Source organism: Petaurus breviceps, unplaced genomic scaffold (genome assembly GCF_028583685.1).
Source record: "Petaurus breviceps papuanus isolate PSGF00001 unplaced genomic scaffold, PetGlider_PUasm1.0 90792, whole genome shotgun sequence".
Lineage (NCBI taxonomy): Eukaryota > Metazoa > Chordata > Mammalia > Diprotodontia > Petauridae > Petaurus > Petaurus breviceps.
Genome location: NW_027187347.1, coordinates 2,299,390 through 2,318,041, shown reverse-complemented (window position 1 = coordinate 2,318,041; position 18,652 = coordinate 2,299,390). Strand labels below are relative to the sequence as shown.

Below are 18,652 nucleotides of genomic sequence, written 5' to 3'. Positions count from 1 at the left end.
CATGGAAACAAATCTCCCTTTCCTCATTTATAAGGTTGTACAAATAACACATGCAGGGCTCTAATTCAAAACAGTTGTGAGGCTCAAACTTGTACAAAGAGATTATTCTACCTTAAAGTTATATAATGATAGTTATCATTATTTTGGGGAAATGTAATATAATCTCACTAATTTGGACTAGTCAGATAGTCTGAATTTGGTGAAAAGCTAAATTACAAGTTATTCTTTAATTAAACTTTAAATATATATCATAAGGAACACCAGTATTACCAGCATTTATTTGGCAATAAGTTAAAGTCAGTCCTTTCACTTATTGCTAAGTAAAGTCCTTCTGGGAATAGTCCTAATAAATGAGATAGCATTCGTTTATTCAACAAGCAATTATTAAACATTTACTATATATAACATTTACCATATTAGGTTCCAGGAAAGGGAAAAAAATAGCCCATTTTCTGTCTTCAGGGAGACTACACTCTATTGGGGGGAAATAGGTAGACAGACAGACAAACAGATAGATGGATAATGGAAGGATGGGTGCGTGGGTACATGGATGGATAGCTGGATAAACACAGAAGAGGTCAGTTTGGCTAGAATGAAGAATGTGTGGGGAGCATTCAGTCCAGAAAATGAATTATAATAATAAATATATCCATGGGTAGGAGAGACATTATGGTAAGATAGATAGAAAGCTGGCCTTGAGATCAGAATAACCTTGGTTCAAGACCCGCCTCTGACACATATTAGCTGTGTGACCCTGGAAAAGAACTTTAGCCTCTAAGTCCTCAGGCAACTTTCTAACACTTTAATTGCAGATAAGGTACTGACCTGTTTTATTCTACTTCCTATCTCAGTTTGGTTCCTCTATTATTATTAAAAAGAAACTATAAAGGAAAAGTCTAATATATTATATAAGAAACAACTAAGAATAATGAATGCAAATTATAATTCCTACCATTACTGACGTTGGGTAAATTGGGTACAGTCTTTTTTGACTTAAATATAAGTATATTGGGGCAGCTAGGTGGTACAGTGAATAGAACACCGGCCCTGGAGTCAGAAGGACCTGAGTTCAAACACGGCCTCAGACACTTAACACTTACTAGCCGTGTGACCTTGGGGAAGTCACTTAACCTTAATTGCCCTGCCTTCCCTCCTCCAAAAAGCAAATATATATATATATATATATGGATATTGATGTTCACCAATAAGCATCAAACAGGTTTGACCCTTTTTGATACCAGTATTTTCAAGCCAAAGACCCTTTCTTTTAACTGATTAAAAACCTACTCACCTCATTAAGAACTACCAGCACATGAAAACTACTATTTGCCTAATTTGTCAAATAGAATTCTGAGGGAGAAAGAAGAGTTAACATGTTCAGGTCAAACCAATGCCATCATCCCAAGTACTATTTCTCCTCAGACAGGTAAGGACTCTACCCAAAAATCCTAGGAATAGTAACATGTCCCAATATGGCCAGTTCTGAATCCAACTCAGTCCTAAAACCATCATTTAGAAGGGCAACTTCTGAAGAGAAAAAGAAATAATGTGTCAATCCTTCCACCACCAACACCAGTTATTAAACAACTGCAACCAATGGCCAGAGCCCCAGGAACATAAGCTATGGTCAGGGAAGCAACTTTTGTGGAAGAAGGACGGACAACTGCCACTGCAGGTATTATGCATAGCCCTAGGGTCCGTAGAAGTCATAGGCAAGAAAGATTTAGAAAGAAAAAAAAAGAAAATTCTTCAACACCAAAATCCTTGGCATGACCAAATGACTCAAAATTAATAAGATAATACTAAAAGAAGTCTCACTGTCACATACCTTGTTGCAGTACCCTTAGGATCATTGGGCCTTTCTAATGGACTTTCAGCTGGACATTCCCATATATGCCGTTTTACAAGTATGTAAGCTCCTTAAGGGGCAGGGTCCTATACTTTTCTATTTGTGTACCTGATTTGTACATAGCAAAGAAGCTTAATAAAAACAGTCATTCATTTGTTTGCTCACTATATTGTTCTAAATAGGCTGTTACTAAGGATAATTGTTTTTATTTGTTCTTTAATGCATTTTTGATATGTTAATAGTGTCTGATGGAGATGGCAGTGAAATGAGCCATTAGGCCAAAAAAAGAACAGGTTTAAGAAAGGAATATGTTCCTACAATTAGGAAAAAAGAATGAGTTGATTTGTAGTAAGGCACATTAGATTGTCCACATACTTTGGTAGCTAACATAACAAAGAATTTTAGAGATGATAGAAACCATATAACATCCATCTAATATGAAGCTCTTTAATAGATGAAGAAACTGAGGCTTTAAGAGGTAAAGAGAGAAACTTAGTGGCAGATCCAAGGCTAGAACACACATTTTCTGACTACCAATTCAATCTTCTTTTTAATACAGCATACTGGCTCCTTCATGTCTTATATGTGTAAGCAAGACTCTATTAAAAATATGTATCAACATACAGTAATAGCACATTTATCTATAGGATTAGTTTTCTCTGAATGAAGAAGGTAGCAGATTGGAAAAAGCAAGGATACAATGACAGTGGTAAACATCGGCTATCAATGGGGGAGTTCTAGGAGCCAAGATGGCCGCAGAGTAAACAATAAGTCACTTCCACTCTGCTTTACTGACCTTAAAAAACACAGAAAATACCACCCTTGGAAAAATCCTGAACAGTGGAGCTAGAAGAAATACGGGGTACAGCAGCTTTTTTTTTAGCTTTGGAGGCTGGGGGATTAAGAGGAAAGGTCCCTCTTGCTATGGCTGAAGGAAACCAGTACAGGACAGAAGGTTTCTAAGCAAGCCAGAAGCAAGCCCCTCCTCAGTGCAGGAGATCCTGAGCCCCAGGATGGTGAAGCCAGCAAGAGCCAACACCAGGAGCCCCATGTGTCTTCACACAGCCAAGGGAATAGGCAGACACCAGTGCAGCAAATCACCACTTGCACCACAAATGAACTTACACCAGTGGCTGAGCCTACCTCTAGTGCAGCCCTCAGGAACTCAGGAGGAGACAAAAAAAATCATAAAACGGGAGACTTATTTTATTCTGATGTTTAAAAAAGAGAAGGTATATTCTGAAAAAAAATGATGAAATATGCTAGTGAGCTTGATACCAATAACTGGATAAATTCTAGAACATATTATTAAGAAGGTCATTTATTAGGATTTAAAAAGGGAAACCATGGGGGTGGCCAGGTAGCACAGGGAGTAAGAGCACCGGCCCCAGAGTTGGGATGACCTGGGATTGAATCTGGGCTCTGATACTTAGCACCACACCCAGAAATAACTGGCCATGTAAACTTGAGCAAGTTACTTAACCCCAATTGCTTTAAAAAATAAAAAAAAAGAGAAAATATGACCAGTAATAATCATCATAGGTTCATTAAGAAAAAGTCATGATAAGTTAATTTCATTATCTTTTTTGACAGGGCTAGCAAGCTGGTAGATCAGGGGAGTTCTATAGAGAAAGGAAACCTAGATTTTTACAAGGCTCCTATACTTGTGATTGACAAAGTTTCACAACATCCTTGTTAAACAAGATGAAGAGCCATAGACTGGATAATAGTACAGGTAAATGGATTGAGCTAATGGAACAATATGACCCAGAATGACTGATATCACCCTAGAGCCAAGTCCCTACTAAAGGGCTAAGGGTCTCTGTTCTTGGTCCCATTGTGCTCCATATTTTTATCAATAAATTCATTGGATACAGAGATGGAAGATTTATCAAGTTTACAAAGGACAGGTTACTTGCTCTCTCTGACACAACATGCTATCTCCCATCTCTGTGCCTTTGCATAGGTTGCCCCCATACACACAACCAAAACTTGGAATGCACCACACTCCCTTACTACTTACCCTGTAGATTAACTAAGAACCCCAGATTAATTTCATTAATTAATTTCATAATTGATAAGTCATTATTAATAAATTAATAATTAAGAATCCCAGATTAATTTCAAAACTAAATTTAATTACTACCTGCTAGATATGACATTTCTTGATCACCCCATCTATTAGCACATCCTCACCATCTCATTATGTTGTGTTCACTTTGTGAATGTATGTATTGTATCTTTGAATATTTACTTTGTACATATTTTCTAATCTCTGAATATAATTTTGCATTAATAGCCAGCTAGGTGGTACAGTGGTAGAGTGCTGGACTTGGAGTCAAGAAGCCCTGAGTTCAAATCCCAACTCAGATAAATATTAGTTATGAGATCCTAAGCAAGTCACTTAACCTTTGTCTGCCTCAGTGTCCCTATCTATAAAGTGGAGATAATAATAGTATCTATTTCCCTTGTGAGGATAAATGAGAAAATATTTGCAAAGTGCTTTGCAAACCTTAAAGCGCTATATAAATGCCAGCTATCATCATCATCATCATCATCATCATCATCATCTAGTTATATGTTTACACACTATTTCCTCAGATAGAATCTAAACTCCTTAAAGGGAGAAGCCATTGTTTTCTCTTTGCATCTCCAATACCTACACATAGTAGGTTAACAAATTATTGCTTAAAAATTGTTGCTCATTCATTAGAAAAGGATAGTTAACATGTATATTGACAGAGTTTGAATTAGAGAATATCTAAATGGACTGCAGTCATGGGCTAATGTTAAAGTCATACACTTTACGTGTGGTAAATGTAAAGTTGTAATATACAAATATAGGATGCGTGGGAGAGCTGGAGAATGATATTCCAAGACAAGAGTTCACATTTAAAAAAACAAAAACGAAACAAAACAAAAACCTGGCCATGTAAATATTAGTATAATACATTGGACCAAAAAGTGAATGTAATATTTGCAATAAAAGTATACTGTCCAAAATGAATGAAAGAACAGTATAACAGTACATTTTCTTTGCCAGTCCAAATTTTAATATTGTTTCTAGTTCTAGACATTAATTAATGAAAAAAATTAACAAGTTACAACATATCTAGAGGAATATATTAGTATGATGACCAAGCCACAGAAGAATCAGCTGAAATTACCACTACTCAGACCATGCCTTAAAGAGATCAAAGAAAGAGGAAAAGTTCCAACAAGTACCAAACTCCAACCACACTGGCAGGTTCTTCTGAACCCACCTTGGGCTTTTTTTCCTTTTGTCTTCGGTCATAACTTTCTCCTGTCTGGAATATGCTTTCTCTGCTTCTACTTATCTAAATTATATTTCTCCTTCAAGGCCCAACTCATGGTCACTTCCTTCAGCAAACCTTCTCTGGACATAGTATATCCCAAATGAACCTATCATCCCAAACTACGACCAATACCACCTTCAACTTTTTTATTTCTGTTAATATCACTACCATCACTCTTCCTTTCCCCTCATCCCTGTGTCTCAGTGGCTACTCCCCTAAATAGCTCATATTTCTACAGCACTTTAAGGTTTACTAAGATAACATGCCTCTGAAATAGATAATGCAAGTAATATTTCCCCACTTTTTATAAATGAGGATAGTACTGTCTGTATACAATTAAATTTCACCCCAACCACAGATATAGACACACACACACACACACACACATATATATATGTGTGTATATATATATATGCATTTGAATGCATTAGGAATATACATTTAGCTATATACCTATAAGCATACATATATCTATACATATATATACACATGTAAATGTATATATATCTATGACTATATTTATACAGATATAGATTTGACATTTTAAAAATACTTTTAAAAAATGGACCTTCAGTAACTCTTTACTGTCTCTGGGATAAAACACAGCCCCCTACACCTGGCATTTATAACTCTCCACAATAGGGGAATCTATCCTGCATTTCCAGTCTCATTTTATGCTTCTCTTTTTCATATGCTCTTTCCAGCCAAACTAGACTACTTTATTTCTTCCTAAACTCACCAATCCTTATCTTTTCTGATATTTCAAGCCATTTACCACCTAGTTCCAATCTTTTCAGTCCTATAATACTCACCTTAATACATCCAGTGGTCCAGTTAAACTATCCTGTTCCTTGTCCTTCACACATGACGTTCCCTTTTCTGTCTTGTTGCCTTTGAGGTCTCTCACCCACCTATTCCTGAAGACACCCCACCCCCCCATAACTTCTTAGAATCCTTTCTTTCAAAGCTTAACCCAAATATCACCTTCTGCATGAGGCTCTTCCTGATTCCTTCACCTACTAGTACCTTCTTCCTAAAAATCCTTGTATTCATTTGAATATAGTCTTTGCATATAGTTACATACTTTATACATACATGTATAATAAATACATAAATACACACATATACATAGAATCTATATTTATAAAATGTAAGCTGCCTGAGGGCAAAAAAATATTTAATTACTCTCTTTATAGCCCCAAAGCATAGCACAGTGCCTGTCACATTGGTAGATACTTAATAAATCTTTGTTGATTGATTGCCTCTTCTTTCTCACCAGCCATTTTCTTCATGTGTGGAAAGCATTCCCTACTTAACTTCATCTCTCAGAATCCTTACCTTTCTTTAAGTACCCAACTCAGGTGCCACTTCCATCGTGATGCCTTCCCTGTTCTTCTCAGTTGCTAGTGTACTTTTTTCTCAAATAGCCATATATTTACTTCTCTTTGTTTATATTACATCCCACCATCCCACTCAGGAGAATATAAGCTTCTTGAAAGCAAATGATTCCATTTTTGTCAGCCTTTCTATTCCTAGTATTTAGAATAGTATCTTAAAATATAAGCTTCTTGAAAGCAAATGATTCCATTTTTGTCAGCCTTTCTATTCCTAGTATTTAGAATAGTATCTTATATGTAGTAGATGCTTAATAAATTTCTACTGAAATTTACTTAAAATAAAATACATCTATTAACTAAATTGGATTATATGTAAAGCAAGTAAAAGCAATTAGTGTGAGAGTAGGTTAGAAAGGTAGACTGAAACTGACTGTGAAGAGCCTTCAACGCCAGGATCAGGAACCTGTATACTTTAGTAGGCAATGGGAAGGTGCTGAAGTTCTATTTGTTTTCTTAGAGGAAGAATACAACAATAATAATACTAACAATATCTCATAGATAGCATCTTGAAGTCAGTGAATTAGAGATGACTAGGGCAGCTGACTGAAAAATGTATTGGAAAGGATCAGGAGTTTTTAGTTTATCCCAGAGGCAGTAAGAATTATTGACAATTTTTTTTCAAAGCTGACCTGTGCCTTAGGAATATTATTTTTGTAGTTGTGTGAAATTCTATTGGAGAAGCTGAGAAACGTGAAGCAGGGAAAATCAATTAGGAGACTATTATCATAGTCTTATGAAGCAGCAGTGAGTGAAAAAAATAAAGCAACTAATAACTCTATCATGAGATGCCCTGTTATTAAAAGAAGTGCTGTGGCAAAAGAACTGATGAGAATTTGCAATAAATTTCAGGTGAAGAGTTGGAGAGAAAAGACATCAAAGATGACTTTCAAACTTATGAACCATTGGTGTCTAGGAAGATAAGACAGAAACAGGAAAGGCTGGAGTAGGTCAATGGGTGGCAGATTTGTGGAGAAAGAAAGTAATCAGTTCTATTTTATACTTGTTGACTTGAAGGTGCCTAAAGATGGCCAATAGGTAGTTTGTGATGAGGAATGGGAGTTCAAGAAAGAGATTAGTACTGGATATGTACAGTCAGCTAGAAGCTATCTTCAAAGAGATAATAATTGATCCTATGAAATGAGGTATGAGAGAGGAGAGAGTGAAAAGAAAGATGAGAAAAACACTAGCCTTGAGGGATTTCCATGTTTTGGGGAGTGGGAGATGGTTGATGATGCATTAATTAAGGAGACTGAAACAAAAGGTCACACTGGTAATAAGAGTAATAGGGACAGCTGTGATAGGAAACCGACTACCTAATGAAGAAGCCTTCTTCCTCCCTAGCCCCCCATGCAAAACACACACACACACACAAACACACACACACACACAAACACATACTACTGGACCTGTGATTTCATTGATATAGAAAACTTCCCTGGTAAAAACACTTTCTCTTACCAATGCAGGTCAGTATCTTGTCTTCAATTAGATTCTGAGAAAACTGCCTAGGGAACTGAGAGATTAAGTGACTTGCCAACACTGTGTATTTCATTGAATGGAAATCTTCATTCATTGTTCCTAGGTCTACCTTCTGGGACCTTGTAGAATAATTTTAATCTCTCTTCTAAATAAGAGTCTCTCATAGTCTTATAGACAGTCAAAATATGATTTTTCTTCTCCAACTTATGTATCTCTAAATTTATTTGAATAATCTTTTTTTTCTTCAATATCTTGGTCAACTGAGCCTTTTGCACCCTATTAGAATGTAAGTTCCCTGAATACAGAGCATCTGTCTCAGCATCTAATACATCCTTGTCCTTGTTCATTAATGTCCCACTCTTCAGCATCCCATTTGGGATTTTCTTGGTAAAGATCCTGGAGTGGTTTGCCATTTCCCTCTCTAGTTCATTTTACATATGAGGAAACTGAGGCAAACAGAGTTAAGTGACTTTCCCTGGTTCACACAGCTAGTAAGCATCTGAGGCTGGATTTGAACTCAGGTCTTCTTGACTCCAGGCCCAGAGCTCTATCCACTGTGCCACCTAGCTAGCTACCCTGTTGTATAGCAGACACTATTATTTTATTAAGATAAAATTTATTAAATTGTAATCTTAACGCATATGCTCTAACATGGATTTATCAAAATCAGGGACTAATAAGTAGATCAAAGGAACATTCAGGAGTTAATGATTCAAACAGTAGATGAATTTCTGCCTTATTTATCTTTGTATTCTTTATAAGCTGCTAAGTGGCATATTGGATAGAGTGCCGGGTCTGAAATCAGAATAACCTGGGTTCAGATCTGACCTTGGACACTTATTAGCTAAGTGTCTCTGGGCAAATCACTTATTATCTCTCAAATTCAGTTTCCTCATCTATAAAATGTGAATAATAATACCTACCTCCCAGGATTGTTGGGAAGATAAAGGGAGATAATATTTGTAAGTCACTTTGCAAACCTTGAAGCTAGTGCTATACAAACAGCAGCTAGTAAGTAGTAGTAATTATTATTATAACAACATGCTGTATGTAGCAGTCACTCAATAAACAATGGTTGTATGAATCAGTGAAGGAATGAATGGCTCCTGTGACATTCAGCTACGTCTACGTGTCTTATTGTGATATGTCCTAGCAAAGTTACATGCAAGCCATTTTAGAATAGCTGTAAGTTTTCTAGTCTTCCCCTCATCCTCTCTTTATCATGGTCGTATTAAGAGAAATGAAAGCTTTGTGAACGAGGGTATTTGACTATTGTGTTATTAATTCTTAAGATTATCACGTTGTCCATGTGATGAGTAAAATAATACAATAAGTTCCTTGCAGAGACACTGTGAACTATCTACGTCAGGTTCATAAGAACATTTAAATAGGCTAAAATAACACCCTTCTACTTCTTGACTGTTCTGTCTCTGAATTAGTCATGAGTCTCTTAACTGCCGCAGCACATTCAGAAATCAGAACCTGTGAACGTTCACAACATTGCACCATCATGTACATTGCCAAAGTTAAGAAACTAACATAGGTTGCATGCTCAGAATGATATTTTAAAATTACTTGTACCCTGTTCAGAAGCAAATGTCTTTAGAACACCTAAAACACCATTCATCCAGGAAAATTAACACAAAATAACAATTCTAGAGGATTAACAAAGTGAAAATAAACCCAAGGACTGAGCATTCAGCTCCTTACCAGGGAGTACGTACCACCAGTACCAAAGACTTCGGGAAGAGTTGGTGCAAACGAGCAGGTTAAAAAAAAGACTATCTCCAAACTTGCATTGCCCTTCATGAAAGACATTTCCCATATCTCTAAGTTTTAAAACTTTGATTTTTTGAGTTATTCTAATTTAAAACAAAGTAGGAAAAAAGCTGTCAAATATTTTCCTTCAACTGGAAATAATTGAACTGATGAAATATTCTTTAAAAATGTTATCAACAGTTGTAATTATCAAAACCTAATGATAATTATTAAAAATAGAAAAGTAGATGAATAGGACAGCTAAGACAAGGAAGAATCAGAAATAACTGAACTCAATCACCTACAGTAAATAACCCCAAAACATAAATTACCTAAAACTCCTTCTCTGATAATAACTGCTAGAAAACCTAGAAAGTAGGCTGATAGATATTAGGTTTTAGTCTAACATCTTATACCATATTCTAAAATAAATTCAAAATAGATATGAGATTTAAATATTGAGACCACGTCAAAAATAAGACAGAAAAGAGATCATGTAATTTTTTGCAGCCATGGAAAGGGGGTAAATCCTTTAAAAAAAAAATAAATTATTTATTTTTAGTTTTCAACATTCACTTCCATAAGTTTTAAATTTTTTCTTTCTCCCTCCCAAAGACAGCTTGCAATCTGATATGGGCTCTACATTTCTATTAAACACATTTTCACATAAGTCGTGTTGCATAGAAGAATTACCGCAAATGGGAAAAACCAGGAGAAAGGAAAAAAAAAAATAAATAAAACAAAAAAGAAAATAGTCTGCTTCGTTCTGCATAACTACTCCAAAGTTCTTTCTCTGGATGAGGCTAGCATTTTTCCATCATGTATCCTTTGGAATTGTTTTAGGTCCTTGCACTGCTGAGAAGGGCTAATAAGTCTACCAAAAGCAGTCCTCACACACTGTGGCTGTTACTGTGTACAATATTATCCTGGTTCTGCTCCCCTCACTCATTATCAGTTCATATAAGTCTTTCCAAGTTTCTCTAAAGTCCTCCTATTCATCATTTCTTACAGCTAAATAGCATTCCATTACATTCATAGACGACAACTTATTTAGTCATTCCCCAATTGATGGACAACTCCTCAATTTCTAGTTCTTGGCCACCACAAAATGAGCTGCCATAATTATTTTTGTATATGTAGGTCCTTTTCCCATTTTTATGATTTCTCTGGGATACAGTACTAGAAGTGGTATTGCTGGGTCAAAGGGTATGCACATTTTTATAGCCCTTTGAACATAGTTCTAAACTGCTCTCCAGAATGGTTGGATCAATTCACAACTCCACCAACAATGAATTAGTGTTCCAACATTCTCACACCCTCTCCCACATTTATCATTTTCCTGCTTTGTCGGTTAGCCAATCTGATAGAGGTGATGTGTTACCTCAGAGTTGTTTTGATTTGCATCTCTCTAATCAATAGTGATTTAGAGCATTTTTTCACATGACTATACATAGCTTTCATTTCTTGCTCTGAAAACTGCCTCTTCATATCCTTTGACCATTTATCAATTGGGGAATGACTTGTATTCTTGTAAATGTGACTCAGTTGTCTATATATTTTAGAAATGAAGCCTTTATCAGAGACACTGGTAAAAATTCTTTCAAAGTGATGAATTCTTAACTAATCAAGGGATAGAAGCAATTATAAATGGTTAAGATAGGTAAGTTCGATTATATGAAACTACAAAGTTTTTTCACAAATAAAAGTAATGCATTTAGGATAAGAAGGGAAACATTCAACTAAAAAAAAGAATTGCTGTTCAAATGTCTTTGATAAGAATTTTATTTAAAAAAAAGAATTTTATGTTCAAGATGTATAGATAACTCATAGAAATATAACAAAAGGCATTACCTAATAAAAAGTGGTAAGAAGTTATGGATAGAATTCTCAAAAGAAGAATTTCAATATATTTGCTATTGAAAGAATGCTTAAAATCACCAATAATAGGAAAAATGCAAATCAAAACAACTCTGAAATTTTGCTGCATACCCTACAAATTGGTGAAGATCACAAAAGAAAGGAATAGTCATTGTTGGAGGGGAGGTAAAAAGATACCCATACTAATACATTGTTAGTGGAACTGTGAATTGGCACAACCATTCTAGAAAGAAATGTGAAATTACAGAAATAAAATGACTAATAGATCCAAACATTCTGTCCCAGAAATTTGATCCACTGCTAGAAATATACCCAAAGAAGGTCACTGGCAAAAAGAAAGGCAACATACACACCAAAACATTTATAGTGACCCTTTTTGCGGCAACAAAATACTGGAAATAAAGTAGATACACACTGACTGGGGAATGGATAAAGAAATTGTGATATGTGAATGCAATGGAATGTGTTGTGCTATAAGAAATAATAAATATGATACAGAGAAGCATAGAAGGACTTATATTAACTGATTCAGAAAGAAGTAAGCAGACAGAAACAATATAATTATTATAGCAATGTAAATGGAAAGAATGACAACTACAAAATAATCAAAACTGTATGTTGTACAATTATAACTAAATTTGGCTCCAAAGAAGACAGATGAATATAGGTAGTGATATTTTCTCCTTTGCAGAGATCAAAGTTCATCAATGTGGAATATTACATGTAACTGTGGATATTTTTAATGCATTGACTGGGTTGGGAGAATTTTTCTCCTTACCCTTTCTGTTTTTTAAATAAATATTTTGTTATAAAGGATGGTTCTGTTGTAGAGAATGATAAGGGATATAGGAGGAAATCTAACTGATGTAAAAAATTTTATCAATAAAATAATCAACTTTTAAAAACCCTTCACAAACAAAGTTATGCACTTAAAGGAATCTCTTAACAAGGAAGAATATTTTTTTTTACCCTAAAGCTGAAAAGATTATACACAATCAGAAATAAGGTTTTAGAAGCAATAGTTCAATTAATGTTTTAACACACAAAGAAATAATACAAGAACTGAATACTTTTAATTTGATCACTGAACCTTCTATGGGATAATGGCTCAAAGTTTCAGACTACAAATCAGGTACATAATGACTCTCTAAAATAGCTGAATCTTCCAGATACCTTTCACAGGAAACTGGACAATGAATGACTTATAAACTACAATAAACAGTGGGAAATGGTGACTGACCATGCATTTTAAGGTCACCACTCTTAACAGAACTGTGGGTTGTCAAATTAAGAACTTTCCTTATAATAGCATCACAGTGGAAAATTGTTTTGGTATTATTTCATATTATCTTTAATATTAAGTCTCAGCAGTCAGATTGGGAACCTAATTAAGTAATTAGACACAGATTTCCTGTATGAAAATAATACTTCCTCCTCTTAAAAGTGGCCACCTATTGGGTTTGTAAATTAGCTGTGTTTAAGAAAAGGCAAACAATCTGTTTGGAACAGGCTGTATGTTATCCCTACTCAGCAATACAAACAATACACTGAAGTGTTTAATTATAGAAGTGTAACAGAGCTCAATATGAGTTTTCAAATAATGGACTCTTTTTGTTTGTTAACTGTATAGACTTAAATATGAAGAGATGATAAATCTATTTAATGGAAAGGAATTGTTTAGTATCTTATTGGACATCCGCTGAAAGAATGAAAATAATCTATCTTTTAAAATAAATTTAGTTTTAAAATTCTGATTTTAAAAAATACAACAAAACTAGCTTCAATAATTATTAAGTATAATTCCAATAACAACAGAAAGATAAGATAACGTATAAAACTCTATATTCATAAATTACATATCAACTATGCTAAAAATAATTCATTCAAGATGCAAAAATCTTGGAACATTTTATGAGGAATTTTTATGTTCCACATTAGCTTGTTAACAACTTTATAAAAATACAGAGCCTGACAATTTTATTTTTCCCCACACTGAGCTATCTAATAAAATGAGTCACTTGAAACTCACTATTTTCTCCCCTGCTGGTTGTGCTTCTCACAGAGGTTAAACAATTGTTTGTTTATTTGTTTTTATGAACTAAGGCTTATTTCTCTGAGATGAGACATTAAATACAACATATCTGACTTACTTCCATTCATATTTAGCTATTAATTATTCTTTTGTCTTCCTTTTATTTAGGGTCTGACTACAAAATGCACAGTAAAAAGGAATTTATTTTTTCAATCAATTTAGTAAACAAAACCCAGATAGTTTTTTTTAAGAAATACAGAAAGTGCTATCATACTGGCATAGATTAATGTTCTATCTCTTGAATAATTTTCCCACCTAGAAATGGTTGACATTAAGTATTTCAAACAAAGTGGGTTTGTGTGTGTGTGTGTGTGTGTGTGTGTGTGTGTATATGTATATATATATATATGTACAAAATAAAAAGCATACACCTTGTTCTATCATGATTTCTTTTTGTTTTTTTTTTATTTTTTGGAAGAAGAAAGGGTAGCACAAGCTTTAAGACTTTACAGAAACTGAGTCAAAACGGCTTTCTGTAAATAATCATGTTCAATCTAGTCCAACTCTTCATGGGGAACCTGAGGTCTGGAAAGGACAAATTGTTTTCCCAAGGTCACACAGGGCAAAAAGAGACCTAAAAGTCATATCACCTGACTTCTAGTTCAGTACTCTTTGTTGTATACTATATTGAGTTATTCTACAAAGCCCTCACTTGAGTAAATCAAGGCCGAGTCATCATAGCTCCTGGAAATTCTTCCACTGAGGTGGCTCTGCTGCCACAGTAATTTATTTCTAATATCCAGCTGATTTTCTCTAGGGTCAAATTCACAGGGGATAAAGAATTTAATGATGTTTTCTTCCTTAAATTCATAGCAGAGGATTGCTAGATGTATGCTTCCAATAATAATAGCATCAACAATGAGGAAAAGCATCTTGGAAATTAGTTGCCAATGGCAACTTCAAGCAATATTTCTGAGTACTTTTATAGAAAAGGGAGATATAACTAAGAGAAACAAGATTCTTACATTCTTATCACTATCACATAGCTGGAGATTCGCTCTGGGCACAGAGTAAGTGCTTAATAAATATCTAATTCAATAATTAAATGCTTCTCTCTATAGCAGTAAAAACTGGAAACTAAAGGGATACTCATTGATTGGTGAATGGCTGGACAAATTATGGTGTAGAAACATGATAGAATATCATTTACTGCGCTCCAAGGCAATAAATGAAAAAAAAAAACAGATGATTTCAAAAGGACATGGAAAGACTTCTATGAACTGATGTTGAGGGAAGTGAACAGAACCAGAAGAAAGATTTTATACTATGACATCAGTATTTAAAAAAAAGAACAATTCTAAATACTTCTACATACAGATAAAGAATGAAAAGAGTAGAATCAGGATAACAGTTTACACAATAACAATACTATAAATATAAACAAATATGAAAGCTGTTCGAACTACAATCAATACAAGGATCATCCATCATTCTAGAGGACCAATAATGAACCACGATATCTACCTCCTCTTAGGGTGCAGAATGAGACATTCTTTTTAACCTTGTCAATGAGAGAACTGTTTTCCTTAGTTATGCATATGTATTACAAGGAATGTGTTTTTAATTTTTTTAATAGGGCCAGAGTTAGGAGAGAAAATAGATTCTGCCTATTTAAAAAAATACCATCAACACTTAATGAAATTTTAAAAGTACAAAAATACCTAATTGAGTTATTGTCATAGTAATTCACAGTCATCATCATTGCTAACCATTGTGTAGATAACACATACCTCCTTGGCCATGTCTGTATATTTCTGTTTTTCTTTTGGGTCTAGAACTGCCCACCAATCAGCCAGTATCTTGGTAGCACCACGGTTATCCAGCCGGGGGTGTTCCTGACGAACAAGGGAGCGATGGCGTTTACAAAATAAAAGAAATGCATTCATTGGTCTACGAGCTCTCTGCTCTGAAGATTCATCATCTTCAGTCTCATCTACATCGTGCTCTAGGCCATCAGCTCCAAGAAGTTGGACCTATTAGCACAAAAAAGAAAATGAAAAAGATTATTTAGCGACTTTCCCTTTTTACCAACTAGTCAAGTTAAAAATAAAGTACAATAATGAAAGGACTGAAGTGCTACAACATATTAAAAATACTAGTAGAGGAAGTATAGACTTCTCAGATCTATTTAACAATTTTGACACAAATAGTCACAACAGCCCATTTTATCCCATGGACACTGTATATTTTGAGATATCATAGTAATAACTTTACACTCGTGAAAAATTAATAACAGTAATATTTTAATTAATACTTAACATCTGTGAAAATGTCAGTGCTTAAATATTAAAAAGCAAACATAGATGAAGGAAGGAAGGAAAGGAGAGAGGGTGGGAGGGAGGAAGGAAGGAAGGAAGGAAGGAAGGAAGGAAGGAAGGAAGGAAGGAAGGAAGGAAGGAAGGAAGATCTAACCAGCAAACCCCAAGTTAACTGGGCAGCTTCTGGCCAGCAAGAAGGAGAGGGAGAGAGAGAGTCTTCCTGACTCCAGGTCCCACACTCAATCCTCTGTACCATCTAACTGCCCATGACTCTGAAGAAAAAACTATAACCACCTCTAGATGAAGAAGTCATTGACTCAGTACAGATTAAAAAATATTTGGGGGAGATGTGGCTACTGCGGAGAATTTGTCTTGTTTGTTTGTAAGTATTTGCAACAGGTCCCAACCCCCTTGCTTTTCTAAATGAGTGGCAAGAGGAAAAGATTTCAGAACTAAAAATAAAACAATAAAAAAATCTACCCCCTATTTTCCTTTACAGTTTTACATATAACTATTCTCCCATGTGAACCTTCTACTCTAACCAAATTAGTTACTTCATAACCCCTGAATATCATTTTATGCTCACCCTTCCCTGTTTATGACTTTTTTAAAAAAAAGCAATTGGGGTTAAGTAACTTGCTCAAGGTTACATGGCCAGTTATTTCTGGGTGTGGTACTAAGTATCAGAGTCCAGATTCGATCCCAAGTCATCCTGACTCTGGGGCCGATGCTCTTACTCACTGCGCCACCTGGCCACCCCTATTTATGCCTTTTTAAAAGTCTAAAATGCCCTCTCCCATCTCTGACTTCCAAAAGTCTTTCTCTTTCTTCAAAGTTTTTCTCAGATTCTCACATATAACAGGTACTTAATATAGTTGTTGAATGAATGAAATTTGTGAAAAAACTTCACAAAGGCTGGGGCTATGTGAGAGGGAAGAAAAGTAATAAATTATGTTCAAACTTAAGAAAACATTAAAAAAATACATTCATCAATGAAAAAAATTCAAACTATAATTGTAATGGGCTTCAAGATAGCAGTTATGAACCATAAAAGGGACTTAGGAGTCCTTACTTAAAGGCATAAACCCAATATCTTTCTTAAAGTGTCTATAGAAAGTCCAGAATTATCACAAAGTAAATAAAAAACAAAACAAAGATCTTAGATAAAATCATGGTATACTTGGAATATCATACTTTTAAAAAAAAGACAAAGTTAGAAGGAATCAAAGGAAAACAAGGAGATGGAAGATCCTCTAGAATAGAGAAGAGAAAAAAGTGCTGGACTTCTGTCTACAAAGAAGCAAGCTAAGACAGTACATGATTAAATGTGACAAAGAATTTTTAAATTATGAAAGACTGAAAACATCTTCGCCAAATCACAGAACAACAGAACTGAACAGGGAGGGGCAAGCCTACAAAAATTAAAAGTTGTAATTTTATGATAAAATAATAAGTTACTGGATATAGTAAATAATAAATCTAAAGATTTAATTTATTACTCTTAAGAGTTGGTATAGGGTAAACATGGAAAGTATTTTAAGAAGGGTTGGTTTATAGAAAAATAGGTCTATAAATGAGTTGCTAAAAGAAACTTTGGCATATATCTCTAACTCCTAATGTTCTTATATAGGAACATAATCATGCTTGTTCACACAATATGAATAGACCATTGTCTTAATCTAGAATGGTATGTATTATGTTCTTTGTTTGAAACACAATTTCAAATATACCATATTTCTACATTTAATTAACTGGCAAAAAAAAATAAAAACTGTATATTGAATCAGTAACTGTAGAATTTCATTGAACTTAAATATAGTTTGGATTCTATACAGTCTGGGACACTTAGCATATGTTACTGGTTATAAGAAAAGGAACTATGACTAATTGATGGAGAGAATCCTGAGAAAATGTTTTATCCCTGGGTAAGGGTCAACCTCGTAGTCAAAGGCTCTTCAGGAGAGAGAAATGTGGACAGAGAATATTCCAGGGAATGGAGAGAAAACGACTCTGAAAGGTGCACGTGTGAATATGGAATCCAACTCTTCAACATGTCGATTTCTAGCTTGCTTTCATAAAAACTTCAGGGAGACAATTCTTTGAGTGAGATCAAGCCTTTTTTCTTGGTTTAAGCTTGGGATCTTATCTCACTCTTATTTAAAGAGCACATTCATATTTGTGTATTTTCTGGTATGTTTTCTTTATATAACTTCTCTGATTTCTGTTTTGCTTGGATTTAAATGGGTTTGCTCGCTATTTTCTATTTGTGACAGCTTTTGTGTAAGTTTCACAGTCTGATGGAGAGGAGCCAAGATGGTAAGCATAAGCCAAGGGGCTAGTCTTTGTCTTAAGAAAGACCACAAAAGTTGTTTGCTTTCTGAATTCCTAGATTTCATAGCCATTTATGTGAGATATTGGAGTAGGAACACAGAAATGTAATTCTAGACAGTAGAGAAAAGACACACTCTTAAACACTAGAGAAAAGAGTAAACAGCATCAAAGTGCTCTTGGGGCTTGCCTGTTTCTCAAGCTCATTTTCTGGTGCTATAGGAATGGACCCTGGTTCTCTTCCTTTCCACAAATGTGTCCACATTCCATGCTACTTACAAGTCACATCTATACAT

At 34.7% G+C, this 18,652-nt stretch overlaps 1 protein-coding gene across 35 annotated transcripts in view; it reads right to left on the bottom strand.

The window, feature by feature from the left end:
* BBX (BBX high mobility group box domain containing) overlaps positions 1-18,652 on the bottom strand; it is a 363,188-nt gene that overhangs the window by 129,959 nt on the left and 214,577 nt on the right. For all 35 annotated transcript variants that reach the window (XM_069069765.1, XM_069069766.1, XM_069069788.1 and 32 more), the window contains one exon: positions 15,501-15,743. In XM_069069765.1, coding sequence (XP_068925866.1) covers positions 15,501-15,743 — 243 coding nt within the window. The remainder of the gene's footprint in view (positions 1-15,500; positions 15,744-18,652) is intronic.